General features: G+C 42.3%; 1 protein-coding gene across 5 annotated transcripts; it reads left to right on the plus strand.

The window, feature by feature from the left end:
* Nucleotides 1–334: 334 nt before the first annotated feature.
* TMEM263 (transmembrane protein 263) lies at nt 335–15382 on the plus strand. Of its 5 annotated transcripts, none has more exons than XM_014256689.2 (4): nt 335–459; nt 3778–3847; nt 8977–9046; nt 12806–15382. In XM_014256689.2, the coding sequence occupies exons 3-4, from the start codon at nt 8983–8985 to the stop codon at nt 13090–13092; spliced, it is 351 nt and encodes a 116-aa protein (XP_014112164.1). In that variant the 5' UTR covers nt 335–459; nt 3778–3847; nt 8977–8982; the 3' UTR covers nt 13093–15382. The 5 variants fall into 5 exon arrangements, with proteins under 5 accessions (XP_014112164.1, XP_005527590.1, XP_014112165.1 ...); XM_014256690.2 differs by lacking the exon at nt 335–459 and adding an exon at nt 773–917; XM_088055466.1 differs by lacking the exon at nt 335–459 and adding an exon at nt 2392–2432.
* The last annotated feature ends 136 nt before the right edge of the window (nt 15383–15518 follow it).

Consider the following 15518-nt stretch of genomic DNA (forward strand, 5'->3'; position numbering starts at 1 on the left):
GCGCCAAAAGTCAATCGCTCGCACCCCGAAACATCTCGGTCAGCTACAGCGACGCCGGCACCCCTTCCCTTCTCTCCTCAGCCCTGCCCCTACCCGGCATCTTCCTCCACCTCGGTGCCCGGCCCAGCGGGAAGAAGGTGCCCCCCAGCCCGTGGGGTCCACGGGGGTCGGGCCGGGCCTGCGCAGGCCCTCGGGAGGAGCGGCCCCTCTGAGGGAGCGGGCACGGGCGGCGGCGGCGGAGGAGGCGGAGGAGGCGGGGGCCGGCGGGTCCCGGCACCCCCGGGGCGGGCAGGGGGCGGGAGCGGCGGCGCCCCCCGGCCGTCGAGGGGCCGCGCCGGGCGCTGGGGCGGGGTCTGCGGGCGCCGGCAGGGCGGGCGGCGGCGGGCGCCACGTCGGCAGCGGGGACGGCCGGAGGAGTAAAGTCTGAGCGCAGCCCGGGCGGGCCGAGCGAGCCGTGAGGTGAGTGAGGGAGCGAAGGAGCGATGAGCGGCCGCTGCCCTCCGGCCCCGCCGCCAGCCGGGCAACCCCCGTGCGCCCTCCCTGCCTCCCCGCGGAGGATGGGGAACTTCGAAGGGAGGAGGCGGGAGAGCGCCCGGCGCGCCCCGGCGGAGCCGCCGGCGGGAGGGGCGGGTCAGGGATGCGGGGCCGCCGCCACCTGCCCCCGGCGCGGGCCCAGCCCGGCCGCCTTTGTGCTTCCTGCCGCGGCGCCGCGGGGCGGGAGGGCCGGGCCGGGCGTAGCGGCTCCGCGGCCTTGGCTGCCACGTCAGTGCCGCCGCCCTGCGCCGAGATACCGGCGGTGCCCGCGCCGGCCCGGCCGGGGATATGGGCGGGGGTCGCTGCCGGGCCGCCTCCGGAGCTCTGCCGGGCACTGCGAGGGGAGGACGCGGCGGGGACTGCGGGGCTTCGGCCGCCCGAGGGTAAGCGGGGGGCGGCTCCTCGGGTGCGGGACCGAGGGCAAGGTGGGTTCTTCTGCCCTACCGCTGCCATCCTCCCTGGGCCGGACGCCCTTGGAGGAGGCGGTCCCACCCCCAACCTAGGAGGGAGCCGTGCTCGCTTCGGCCTGGCTCCTTGATGGTCTTGTTCTCCCTCGTGAGTTTCTCCGACCCAGGAGAAGCTTTGTTTTGTGTTTTCTTCTTTTTAAACTTTGCAGTGTTAGAATGTTTGCTGTAGTAACATGCTCTTTGTTTCATCCACGTCTCCAGAGTCCATCTTAATGGACTAGGATATGAAGAGGTTTTTTGTGAGCTGTTTGGTACTAGCTTAGCTTTCCACATCCACCTAGCCTAGGCGTTTATATGGTGTGGCCTGGAAATCAAGGCAAGTTATTTTAGCCGTATGCCTGGTTCTGGTCATTGTATGAATTGCAGAGACAGCTTCTGTGGATGCAATTAAATGCTTCCTTCTGCTCATTTAATTGGGGTGAAAATGACAACTCTGAATGAGTTGGGGTGAAAATGAGTACAGCTGGAGGGGTACGTACAAGATTGCTTAATATAGCATGTAAGTGCTGATTTTGTATGCGCATCAGTTTTAAGACTGCTCAGTAAATATTATCCAGGATATTATGTAAAGCTTTCTGTTAAGATGTGGTTAAGTATTCAGAAAAGTTAGTATTGCCTCCTCAGTTTAGAAGTGGACAGCACTACAAAAATGCAGACTGAAAATTGGTCCTTGTCCAGCAAGTGACTAAGTCTGAATGTCAGGTAGGAGCCAACAAACAGGTGGTGGATGCTAGGGAAAAGATTAGTTCATTAGCGGAGGTGGAAAGGAAGTTCAGAAACTGCTTTATCGCTGGTTGTTAGGCACGGCCAGGTTTTGTCTTTGAGGGTCTACTGGAGAAGCAGGTCTGAGACTGATCGGGACTCGGGCATTAGGAAAGTATTAAAAGAAGTGGGGAAAGCTCTTCTGAAAACTGAGCTAGGAGGAGGCAGAGGATGACAGAACTGGTAAAATGGAGTTTTCATGGTCTTTCTGAAGCTGTGCCATGCACCTTACTGGAATTAACCATGTACTTCTTAGGAACCAGTTTTGGAGAACTAGAAAAGGGAAATTCTGGTTCACGCCACCTTTGATTTTATGTCTTGTAAATCATTGCATCAGAGAAAACTTGATTGTTGACATCACGTGTTCCGTAGAGCTTCTTCTGGAGCCTGATCTATTTTCTAGTTGACAGTGATGGAGAAATGGTGAATTCTCTATCCATGGTAGATATAATAGTAATGTCCTGGGCAGAGTTTAGGGTTTTTTTTGCAGGAGATATTATATTTATCTTTTGCTTTTAATTGTGGTGTGTGTTTCATTTTTAATACAGATATGTTGCATTACCTTCCCAGCTGTGTTCAGTATCCTGCATACTGTGAGCCTGTTACATACTTTACTTATGGTGACTTCCTTTGGAGGAAGTTGTAGCCCATCCTGCTGTAGGCTTGGAAGTAAGTTGTAGTTCACACCTGAAAACTTCTGATCAACTTCTTGTGGTCTTTACTTGAAAATCCACCTTTTTGTGTGGCATGTTTGCTTCCAATCCAGTCTTACTTTGTATATAAATCTTAATTTTGAAACTTGGGTTTTAATCTGAAGGCTTATTGAAATATTAGCTATGCTCTTGGTTTTTAGCTACGTGCCTGGATTTGTTTTTGTACTTTAGTGCTGTTAGCACTAACATTTCTTGCAGAAGCTCAGTCAACTCTCCCATGTAGTAACAAAGTGAAACACACATTTCCATGTTGGCTGTGTTCTGAGGTGTGTGCGATAACTAAGAGCACTGAGCACAATTGCTTGTGACGTGTTACAAGCCCTAATCCAAGGAGTAAGGCAGCAAAGCTGGTAGTGAGGGGTTGCTTGTGCAGCTTGAAGCAGTACCCTGAAGAGCAGCCATAGGTGGGATTACCTTTTTTGGCTTCATGCTTATTTCCTTGTTTAATTTGGAGAGTGGAGCACTGTTGCTCTTCCAAAAAATTTATTTCCTAAACTATCATACCTAAAAATATATTTTTTTCCATGTACATGAAATACATCGAGTTCATTCAGAAATCTGCTGCAGCTGCTGGAAGAGGGGAAGAAGAGCTGTGCATGTGTCAAGGGTTGTTTATTTTCCATCAGCTCTGTAGCCAGGCTTTCTACCTGCATAGCTGGTAGCCAGAAGGAACAAGACAGGGCGATGGATTTGTTTGTAGTTCTGTCAGGTGGAAGTTCCAGCACTGGCTGCTGCTGCTGCCATCTAGAGCAGCATTAAGCTGCCAGCTGAAATTGGCCCCATCCTTGGGTCGTTTCATTGCTGCCCACAAATATCTGAGTAGTGGCATTGAAACAAGCCAGTTTTCACTGGCTGCTGCTTGGGCCAGGTTTGCTGTGCTGAGACAGAAGGGCTTTTTGTCTGTAAAGGCAGAAAGACACCAAGAGCATCTGCTGAAACTTGGGAAGTTACACACGTCTGTAATGGTTAGAGCCCACTTCTCAATTGAAGGCTAAAACTTTACACAAATTACTGTCCAAGAACTGCAGTCTCATTAAGGAGCGTTTGAATCTTAACAAGGATTGTCGTGCTTCATAGCAATCCTCATGGCAGCACATGGAACAAGTAAAATCTTCATTGCCCAGAAGGAATTGGTGTTTTGGTGACATAAATCTCTAAAAATGTGGCATCTTAAGGCTGTACCAGGTGTGCTTCTTCTGTACTGTGGGGATTTGTATTTCCAATTCCCACTGTACACCCGTGGCAGGTATGTGACAATCACTGTTCCCTAAGATGTCATTAACCTTCTGCCTTTCTCATAGGTGTATGCAGAATACTTTTGTGGAAACAACTAACTAGAAATATTCACAATATATTCAAGAAATATATTTGGTAAGTTTTATTTCAATCAGCTTTGATGTGAATGTAATGTACGTGTAGCTGTGCCGTTACTTCTAGAGCTTCTTTCATTCAGGATCTTATAACACTATTAATGTTACAAGTAGCTCTTGAATTAAAAACCCTCTAATAAACAATTTCTTTTTTTGTACAACAGTATAAAACATTTAAGCTTTCTATGTATTTCATATTCTGAAAATATGGAAGTATGTTTTCTTTAAAATCGGTTGAGTGACTTCCATCTTTATTTTTTTAATATTTTTTTTTGTATGAAGGCTACAATTTATTTTAATGTATTATTAAGAAATATAAGTTATCCCTTATCTCTTGAATGAACAGCATCTTCATAAGCACACAGGAGGAAAAAACACAAGAAGTAGTTTACATTTATCCCTGTTTGAAATCTCTTTTAAGATCTGCATTTGCTTCCATTTCTTGACATGAGAAAAGACAGATGAAGAAGGAAACTGGAGTGTCTCAGTGATATAATAGATTTCTGCTTCATGAATGTCCCTATGAGTTTTGCTGGGCCTCGTGGAGATCCTGCTTCATTCCATGTCATCATTTAATGAAGATGTTAAATGAAGCTGGAGTCTTTTCTGCAGTGACACAAGTGAATTTGGCATCACAGGATGAAAATGCAAAAGAAAGATCCTCTTTGCTTGCTTTCTTCTTCCCTTTTTCTTTGCTCAGTCTTAGTGTACTTTGAAGAAAATTCTGAGAATGTATGAGAAGAGTTCCAAAGTTCAGGTTTCTGATAAGTATTTGCCTTGTTGCGTACGCCTGCAGTACTGGTAATTATTTTGAATAATGATTCAGTGCATAGTGGGGACTTTGAATCTGCAGCTTCGAAGTTTCCGAAGTTTCTTAACCTATAGTGTGTCTGAATGACTTAACGCTGCACAAAAGTCTTACACTTGCATCTCTGGGTCACTGCCTTCGGTTTCAGCTGAGTTGTAATCTCTGTTGGCTCTCATGAACTTTGTTTTCTCTTCTTTCTGGGGACACATGTTCAGGGGGAGGCTTGAACAGGATCCTCCCTTAGGATACACTGCAGTCTGGTGACCGGGGGCCTCTGGTGCAAAGCAGGACATATAAGTTTAGATCTTAATGGACAAAGGAAGCCTTGAGTGCTTTTACCTCCATGGTATTATGCAAAATGTAGTGAGTGGTGTCTGTTTTTCTGTCTCTAGTTTTTGAAGAAAAAAGTTCTCAAGACTGGATGAAGTAATCTGCCGCCAAGCAATTATTCCAGGCCTTTGACCTGCAGTCAATAGAAATACTCATCTTAAATCTCTGGAAGGGAGCCAGGTTTAAAACATGCTCCTGTGCATATCCTGTTCACCAGACATGCTGCACCCTGTTCAGCACACAGGATTTTTGCATCACTTTTCAGTCCTTCAGCTCTTCTGACGTATTAAATTGGATACAAGGATGCGTAACGCAAACTGTAATGCAGATATTTGAAAATTTTCTGTAGAAGTCCTTTGCTGGATCTTGGTCTTGATTCTGGGATTCCCTGGAGAGCTTCTACAGAAAAACAAAAGTACCTGAATTGCGCTTTGTGAGATCTTGAGTGCCAGGTTGTGTTTCAGGTCAGGCTGTGAGCCTTTTCTGACAGTGATGTGATTCTGTTTTCGCTTGCGCTGATATCATAGCATAGTGAGTAAAATCTAGTACAGGCTGGTTGGGCACATCTCTTGCAGCATCATAGAATCATCAAGGCTGGAAGAGATGATCAAGATCATCCAGTCCAACCACACACTTAGCATCCCTGGAGTGCTTCCAGGCACCTGTAGAAGCACCCATCAAACAGCAGTTTTCAACTTTCTGATCTGCTAAACCCCTGGAGCTCCCTTCTGCGTGGAACAAATTCAGTTCCACCAAGAGTGGTGGACTGTGACCAACTTGCCTTGGCTGCTGTTCTCAGGTGTAGTAGTTCTCTGTTGACTTGTGGGGCTTGATAGCAGCAAGTTGCCAGTGCCTGAAGAAAGACTACTGGGATCTGTCTGGTTCAAGTGAGTGAGGTATTTCTGTTGCAATTGTGTTAAACCAGTGCATGTAAATTATATATATGTGACCTTGAGGTTCTAGGAAAGGTAATGGGAAGGACTGGTCAATCCGAACCACTTTTTATATAGTGCTTTGATTTTATATGTGCTGCTATTTTTTTTTCTTTTTATACTCAATATATTTTTATATTCAGTATACTTTTTGACTAGACTAGAAATTCTGCTGTGAAATTCCCCTGCCATTACATTGCTTTGCTCATTTAGCTTTGCAGGAACTGAAAACAAACCTAACAGTCTAAACTAAACTATGGAGAGTTATGAAAGCAATCCTTACCTCTTTTGTCTGCCAGTCTGTCTCTTTCTATTGGACAGGTCCTGTCTTAATTAAATACTGGTATTGCATCTTGTACAGCAGATTCCAGGGGCTTCCTCTGAGCTGTGTCTGCTGTTAATGTTGTTGTACCCAGTACTTTCTTGATAGCAGAAATACTAAACTTTGTGTGAAGTCTCGTGACGGTTTCTAGTGTTCTACCTGTGTCTAAAACTGGTAACTTACTCCAGCTCCCCTCTAACTTGACAATCCCTGGCAGTGTTTTCTCTGTCCTTTTAAGATTAGATAATTTTTCTGAATCTCTTATGTGGAATTGTTGACAGTAACATTTTGGAAGCTCAAACAAGCAATTTCATCTCATGTTCTTTTAGAAGTTACATGCTCTCTAGATACAAATAAATTCATGGAGGTAGTTCTTTATAGAAAAATAATTTACCTCTGGCTTTACTCATTTTCCCCCATTGAGTATGCTTTAAAACTGTTTTGATCACTTTTTCATTCCTTTGTTTGAATTAAGACTTGCTAGGTTCTGGCTTTTATTTTACTCTTTTTAGGACTTTCCCTGAGGCAGTGGTTAAACTCCTTCCACGTTCCTGGTAATCATCTTCATGACCAAAATGGCCACATGTTAATTAGGAACGTAGTTGCTTCATCTTGATACAGATATTTTGATTGAATAATGTCAGGCCTGTCAGTTTCTTCTATCTAATCTTTTTTACAGTGCTTTATATTATTTCAAGTTGGAAAAAAGTGACAAACCTACATGGAATTTCACATAGTGAGGGTGATAACCTTGTATTTCTTCCAGCTTGTGTCAGGTGAATGCAAAGAAGTCACATAGTATCCACACTGGGTCTTTTCTCAGAACCTGATTGTCCTCATTTACTCCCTGTGATTGGTCAGGTTCATTTTTTAAAATTTTCTTACCCATATTTGTGATTAAATAAAATAACAAATTCTGTAATTGATACTTCTAAAAGTTGTCTCTTAGCTCTCACGTTTTAATCTTCCAATTTGTTGTGTTGCTACTCTACAACCTCCTCACAAGGGGAAGAGGAGGAGCAGGCACTGATCTCTTCTCTCTGGTGACCAGTGACAGGACCCAAGGGAATGGCCTAAAGCTGTGTCAGGGGAAGTTTAGGGTGGGTATTAGGAAAAGGCTCCCCCAGAGTGTGGTTGGGCACTGGAACAGTTCCCCAGGGAAGTGGTCACAGCACCAAGCCTGACAGAGTTCAAGAAGCATTTAGACAATGCTTTCAGGTGCATGGTGTAATTCTTGGGGCTGTGCTGTGCAGGGCCAGGAGTTGGATTCGATGATCCTTGTGGTTTCCTCTCAACTTGGGATATCATATGATACTTTCCTATTTCTTAGCTAGCATGTTTGGATTTCTGGCTTTTGATTGGCACTTGTTCAGCATTTCTGTCAAATTTGCCATCCTGGCAGTAAGTTTTTGCTTTCTTGTTGAGCTTCTTGTATAAAGGTGCCTGTGTTTTTTCGAGCTCTGAACTGACAGCCTTAGTGTTGATTGGGCTAACTCTTTATTACTCAATTTAGGCTTGTTTCTCATCCAAAGATCCATGATTTAGTATGTGGGTGCCAGTTTTTATCATGATGTTTTAATTTCATAATAATACTGTGAGGGTTTTAGTTCATTTTCCAGATGAGTCTTCCCACCTGCTTCTGCCTCCGCATTCCTTCTTCAGATCCCAGCCACTGCTTTCTCACCCAGAGCATGTACAGAGAGATTTGGGCATGGCAAGAGAACCAGGAATTATTTTTGTGGTGCTTGTTGACTCTCGGAAGAAATTAAATTATTTAGAAACTTGTGCAGAGGGAAGGGTACTAAGAACCACTGGCAGAAAGAGAGAAGGATGCTGACTGGTGTAATGGGACTTGTTTTTCCTTTTTCTGACCTTGGTGCTTGCTGAGGAGGGAAAGCAAGATTAGCATGAGGACTCAGGGGAGGAGGCAGAACTTAATATCAAGGCGTGCTTTGGTGGGGGAGGAAAGCAGGAAGGAAACCTGGACTGGTTATTACTTTCTTCCCCACCAGAGGAAAAATTCTGTAAAGCAGAGCTGCTGGGAGAAAGCTGAGCTTTCTTCTATGCTTTGCCTGTCAGGGACTGCTGCTCTAGAACTGCTCTAGGAAATAGCTTCTGATGTAAAGAAATCTTCCCTGAAATGTTTCTGTTGGAAGATTGGGTAGAGCTAGAACAATCTAGTTCTGCTGTCATCACTGCGCCCTTTATGCAGCTCTGTGACAAGATAAATTGTGTGTTTCTGTTGCAGTTCTTCCATCTTGTTTTCATGGCATTTGTTCAAATTATGCTGCAAGGACTTGTTTTTTTAAACAGTTTTCCAGGTACCTGCAGATCTCACAGGCATGCTGCTGTTGTTTCTCTAGTGGCCACCACCTCTATGATCACTAGGCTTTTCTTTTTCAGTACTTAAACATAAGCTGTTGTATGGCAGTAGCTGGTTTTGTTTTCCTACTTGTTGTTGTCTTCCTGATTGATTTTTAGGTTTGAGATGCACTTGGTGTGGTGTTGCAGCTCTCACCAAGCCTACTGATGTGGTGGAGAGCTCCTTTACTGAGTCTAGTTGAAGAATGCAAAAGCACAGTCTGATAATAAAGTAGCAATTTGACAGGACCTGCTAGCTTATCTAATAATGAAAAAGTTCTCTTTGTGAAACTTAAAATACTTGAATTTTGGATTCATGGATTACATTTATGCTTTGCCAAAAGAGATGTATAGCACATGTGAATTTCTTTTTTTAGGCAATAATGAACCAAATGGACAAAAATCAACAGGAAGTCCCGTCATACCTTCATGATGAACCACCAGAAGGTATGTATTAGTTTTCATGATATGAAGTAAATTAATCAAAAGGTCAGTTCTCTCTTTAAAAAATGGATCTGCAAGCTGAACACTTTTAACTTTCTTTTACATAACAGTAAACAAACTGGAATTACCAACCTGGGATTAGATGGTCCTGGGTTATTGTTCACTTCTGCATTATCCTGATTACAAAAAGGCCACTGAATATAACTGAGTACATACAACTGTACCTATAAATTATCGAGAAGATGGGCAGTTACTGAAGGACTTAATTTACAGATTAGTTTCCAGAGATATGAATTGGTTTAATGGGTATTTATTTCTGCTATTCATTATATGAGACAGAAAGAGCCCAGCTTCATTTTTTGACATGTTGCTGTATTCATAGTGCATGTGACTTTTATGCAAGATGTGTTTAAAAAAATACAGAATTTCATTACTGCTTCTGGAGACTGTTTTCCACCATACAATTAAAAGTGATTCCAACTGTTCACAATCTCATAGCTTCATAAAAACAACCACACACTTGACTTTGTTAATGCAGTGACATCGTGGTCTCCTGAACCAACTGAATATTAAATTTGCTATTAGATCTGCAGCGGTAATGCAGTTGCAGATGAGCAGTTTCTTCCAAGCTGTGGACTAGCAGGATTGAGCAGAGTTGTGTTTGCATAATGTGACTGGAAACATACTAGATCAAAAGCAATTCTTGGCACACAGGTTGTCTGTGTTCTGTCTGCTCTTGCTTTAAAACCAAATGTTTGGATGTAGAGGTCGGTGAGTCATGATTCCTCTCGGTTCATTGCTCTTCAGTTTATAAAGGCCTTTAAAAGTTCTGTTTGTTGGTCTGGTTTTTTTTTCACCTCAGCTTTTATATGTTGTATAACTGAACAATTTGCTTCATTTGAACAACTGTATTATCCACTAACTGTAGCAGAAAGCACTGGAGTAGCTCACTCTATTCTTAACAGCTATTGGGCAAGAAACACAAGTAGAAGAAAATGAGAGGAAAGGGAAAAATAGGTTTTCATGGAACAGTAATTCTTCATCTCAGTTATACTTGTTATAGTAGCATGGTGTGAGAACAAAAACCTTGCTCTTTTGGTGTTAAGATCCCAGAAGCATTTCTGATGGCAAATGCCTGATTGGAAGCTACACCTTAATGTGTTATCTTCAAGTCTAATTTTTGAGGCTGGATTTTGCTTGCTTAGTTGTTAGGGGGTTTTTTGCCTTAAAGATTTAATTGTGTTTTATACATGTTAAACATCATGCATAGAAAGTGAACAGTGGTGTGAAAACTAGAACGTATTCTTTATTGAGTAAGGCAATGAAACAAGTGGGTATTTTTTTATCTTCCTAGAGTATTCACTAGGTTTTCCAGATTCAGAGCATACCAGCAGAATTTGATTATCACTGGTTATTCCAAAGTTTTACTTAAAATCTGTGAGCAGCTAAGACTTATTTTCTTCTGCACATTGTTTTCTTTCAGTATGACAATAACTAGTTTGAATATGAAGTCTAAATAGATGGAGAAAGTTGGTGTATGAAAGTTAGAGGGAGTAGAATGAAGCACAGCTTATCTTAATGTGAACTCCATCCTTGAAGAGGCTTTTTCCTTTTGGTTCTGTTTCACGTGCATGCTTCAAGCCTTACAAGTTTAGTTAAAATATTGTAATACCCTTGAAAAACAACCCCATTTTGAATTTTCTGCCAGGCCTTATATATGATAAACCTACACCATCACAGAAAGACGGCCAAATGTGGATGGAAGGATACCAGATCAATGCTGGCAAGATCATCTCTCTGAACAGGCTGCCAAAATACTCCTTAAAGGAAAGGCTCAATTCCAAAACCAATTTGCATTTTTTTTCCTAAAGATAGAAGTAGTTGTAGTTTGTTCAAATCATGCTCAACAAGCTTTAAAGGATGCGTAGAAGAAGCTTTTGTGCTCCTGCTTTTTATGAGTAGTGCTATTCTAATGCTGTATTTTCTGTCTTGCAAGTGGTGCCAACCTTTGCAACCTAAGTTCATTCAAACTCTTGTTTATTCTTGGATTCCTTTCAGTGGGAAGCTGGCTGCAAAATAGCCTGGTAGAGCCAACTCCTGGATAGGGAACTTGTGTCATTTTCTCAGTGCTCCATAAATCACAGAATATTCTGAGTTGGAAAGCACCCACAAGGATCATCAAGCCCAACTCTTAAGTGGAGGGTACACATGGGGATCAGCTCACAACCTTGGTGTTATCAGCACCATGTTTAAGTGACTGAGCCAATCTCCTTAGATGTAGGCATGATCTGGTATTCTTTGGAAACATACTCTTTAGAGAAAAGGAGACCAGGGATGTGTGTCCTACAACAGAAATCAACTGGCAATAAAACTTCACAGCACTGGGTGTTTGTTAGACCTCATGGACAATGCAAACAGGATGGAAATAGAATGTGCCAGCCATTACCAGGAGTTATTTATACACCATCATGTTCTGTATTTACACCTGTGAAATAGAGTAGATGTCAAAGGACTACCTGAAGTAAGGTAAAAAAAAACCACATAAAGACTACGTTTGTTTGTTTCTCTTATTAAAGTTAGTTATGATGGATCAGTTCTTGCTTACATCAGTTCTGATTCAGTGAAATCAGATCTTAAAATTCAGTGGGATGAAACTTCACACCAGTTTTACAGGGGTGATAGCAAACCTGTTAAGTGAAGTGAAACAGTTTCTGACCAAATTTGTTACAAGTTCTATTAGTCTCATCACAAGAATCCTCTAGTGAATAATCCAAGACATTGGATTTTATAGCAGACTCTGCATGTTTCCTTCTGAGTGTGATGCTTTAAAGGATTTCTGTATGTAAATAGAAATTCTGCTCTCTGTGTGTTTGTGTTGGCAGTGCATTTTTGCTGGAGATGTCCATGTTGAAAGCTGCTGGCCTAGAATGAACCAGCAAGGGTATTACATGGCTTTAAGTAAAAGGCTGTCCTTTATGTTTTCAGTTTCTATTATCTATATCAATTTCTTAAATAGGAGACCAGTGTAAGCTGGAAGGACTCGGTATTTTCAACTCCTTTGGGCTTCACTATTCCGTATCCTTATTTTCCCTTTTTGTCAACTTTGTAGGAAATTCTCTCATTTAGGTGGCATCTTTTGCTTGAATTATTCAAGGTATGCACATAGGAACTCTGACCTTTACAGTTTTTTAATGAATTCTGAGTCCTGGCATTATCACAAATGCATTGGCAGTGCATGGAAAATTGCTCACCCTAGTTTTCATCTTGTAGTATATGGGTGCTGGGACATGATTCTTGGAATCTGTGCTCTGGATGCAAGTTGTGGGCAGTGAGGGAGCTGGGGACAGACCTGTTCTGCTGGTTCTCCTAAGGCATGTTGCAGTGGAAAGTCACTGTGTTGGCATGACTGGACAGAGGTCTCCCGTGTATCTACAGCTGGTTTTTCTTTCCTGCTGCCTCCTTGAGTAGTTGTCCTCCAAGCATCTTATTTCTGCTCCTGTCTTCCTCACCTCTTTATTTCATGTCTGTTTATTCCCTAGCTCTGCCCACTGTGGTTCCACTTGCTCTTTTCTTGGTTTCCCTCTTGTTTGTTATTTGGAACTAGGTGTTGTATGAGCATCCAAGAAAAGCGACCTGCAAGGTAAGTATAGACTGTGTGCAATGGCTGTTAGGCTAGAAAAGGAAATACTTTTGAGTAATGTTTTTTAGAAAATGCTTAAATTCTGGTGCTGAGATTGATTTTCTTGTTGTTTCTTCCCTTAGGGTCACTCAAAGACCACCCGCAGCAGCAGGCTGGCATGCTTTCTCGTGTGACTGGTGGCCTCTTCAGTGTCACAAAGGGAGCTGTTGGTGCCACGATTGGGGGTGTTGCTTGGATTGGAGGGAAGAGCTTGGAAATTACCAAAACAGCAGTCACATCTGTGCCTTCCGTGGGAGTAGGTCTAGTGAAAGGAAGTGTTTCTGCTGTAGCTGGAGGCGTTACAGCTGTAGGATCTGCTGTTGCAAGTAAAGTGCCTTTAACAGGAAAGAAAAAGGACAAGTCCGACTAAAACCAAAACTGAGACATACTCAATTCTCCAGAATATTGCATCAGTGGCATTAAAATCTGCTAAGATTGGGACCATGAGAAGCCATGTGTCTTAGACACTGTATCTTCTAACGAGTTGTCCAAGTAACTCGATTTCATCTGAAAAGGACAGAAGAAGCTTGGCTAGCACAGCGTATGAGGATTTATTAGAGCCTAGATTGAAGCTTTGTATCTGGTGAAATGTTACACTTGATAACTATAGAAGTGAGTGTATCTGAAGGAATAATACGTATTTGAATAGTTATTTACTGTATGTCTTCTGCAGTTTTGGACTAAAATGTGAATGTAGAAACTCGGTAGTCTCTGTGATGCCATCGATACGAGATGCCAATTACTGTTCTCAGTGGTTTCCACATCCTCCTGCTAAGGATCCTTCAGCTGTGTAAAAGCACTGTTGGACATACCCAGTCTTGGTTATGAACCTGTATTTGCAGGCAGCCTGTAAACTATCCCTGACTGCATTCTGCCAGTGAAGACTGGAGCAGAGACTGGAGGTGTGCAGGAATTGGAAATGAGAATGGGAGATAGAAGTGTAAAAGTTTAACAACATGGTAGAAAGGCTCAGAAAGAGTGAACTACCTTGACGCCTTACTGGAATAAAATCTCTTTTTACTAGGTGAAGCTGTGTAAAGAACTGTCCTGACATTTCAGTACAGTTCACATAATGAGCCTTAGGCTCTTTATAAATCCTTATATCTGAAACTTTGTCAGTTTTTACTGAAAACGTGATTGCTTCATCTCAGGTGTATTTAATAATATGCATCTATCTCCTACAAGTGAGACCTTGCTTCTAATGAACTTCTTATAGACGCTAGAAAAAATGACAGCCTGTGGAAACTGGGCTCATATTTGTGGTCATCTAGCACAGCTGTCTAACTTGCTAGGAATTCTTGTGTAGCTGGAAACCACTGAAGAACTAGCAAAGCTGTTCTCTCAACTCTGTGACACACCAGGTTAGCTTTTTGCTCTGTTTAGGCAAATGCAAGGAAATTTTCACTACATTTCTTGTACTTTCCACTTTGATTTTTGAGTAAAATGCAATACTTGTATTTAAAACAAACCAAAAACAGTAGATGAGGCCTTAAAAAAAGAAACATGATTCAAGTAATTTGTATACTGACAGATTCCAAATGTTGACACCTCAGACGGGAATACCTGTACATCCTCTGCAGCATGTGAGGCAAAATGCACTTGTAATGGCACAACGCAAGGTTGCCTTAAAATAGAAACCATTTGTGATCTTTTATTTGTGTACTGATTTTGCAAGTATGTCACCTCTTTAGAAGCCCATGGAAGGCATCTGTTCATGTTGTGTATGCAGTATTTTCTAAAACCTTGTGTTTCTATGGAGAACTTGTACGCTTACTTTTTTCAGTGGCTGTGGTTGTACTAGAAGGTTATATGAGGGGGACTTCTTATAAATGAAAAAAACCTGAAACATATCACTTGTCAAACTTAATCCTCTGTTCATGGGTGTTGAAAGTACACCATGTCTCAATTATGGTACTGTAGTCACCCAATCTCCTGAGCCATTGGTACTTCAACAGCAAAAACCCAAGAAATGGTGCCTGCTCCTTCTGTTAGATGCACCAGCTGCTTGGTTCTGATCTGCTGCAAGGGTGTAATGAGGTAAGTTGATGCAACAAATAGAAGACTTTTAACTATTTTTTTTATAGTCAAAAGCAAATTGCATAGAATATAGTATTGTTAGAGGTACCAGTTAGCTCTAGATGTGAGCTACCCTGCATATCAGAGGCAATTTTGCTGCAGGATATAATATAGTATAGTCTGCTCCCGTGCAATTTCCGGTGTAGCAATATTCCCCAAGTGCTGCCACTGAACTCTTTTAAAAAGAGTCACCTGTTTGGAGCACAGTGATCATTTGTGACAGTCAGCCAAACTCTCCCTATTAGTTTTTCTGTAAATGCTGAACTGGTCATATCCATGTTTTTTACTAAATTATTTTATGTTAAACTTTGAAACTTGGAGAAAAACAAGTGTGGTCTGAGATAAGCAATGTTAGGTATGTAAAGAGTTGCCAACACTTCATTATGTTTTGTTCTTAACATATCCTGTAGCTATTATTTTGAGTCTTGTAACTGAACATGGCATATGGTTTTTGTTTTCAAAGAGCTTAGCTTTGTCCTATATCCTGTGTGTTTTCCATTCACTTATGAAACTTGCTTCATCTTAAAAATTTGTTCCAGTTCTGTCCTGGCACCTGTGAAACATTAAATTGTTGCTGTTTCAGACATTTGAAAGCTTCCTTAGTTTATAAACCTAAGTTTGTACCTTAGGTATAAATCTGCCCACACTACCACACTCCAGAGTGTCTTTTATTTGTGTCTACTTAGTACCAACCAGCTCTTAACAAAAGCTGTAACTTCA

Source organism: Pseudopodoces humilis, chromosome 5, assembly GCF_049639895.1.
Source record: "Pseudopodoces humilis isolate 2021_Gansu_Grassland_sample_001 chromosome 5, ASM4963989v1, whole genome shotgun sequence".
Taxonomy (NCBI): Eukaryota; Metazoa; Chordata; class Aves; order Passeriformes; family Paridae; genus Pseudopodoces; species Pseudopodoces humilis.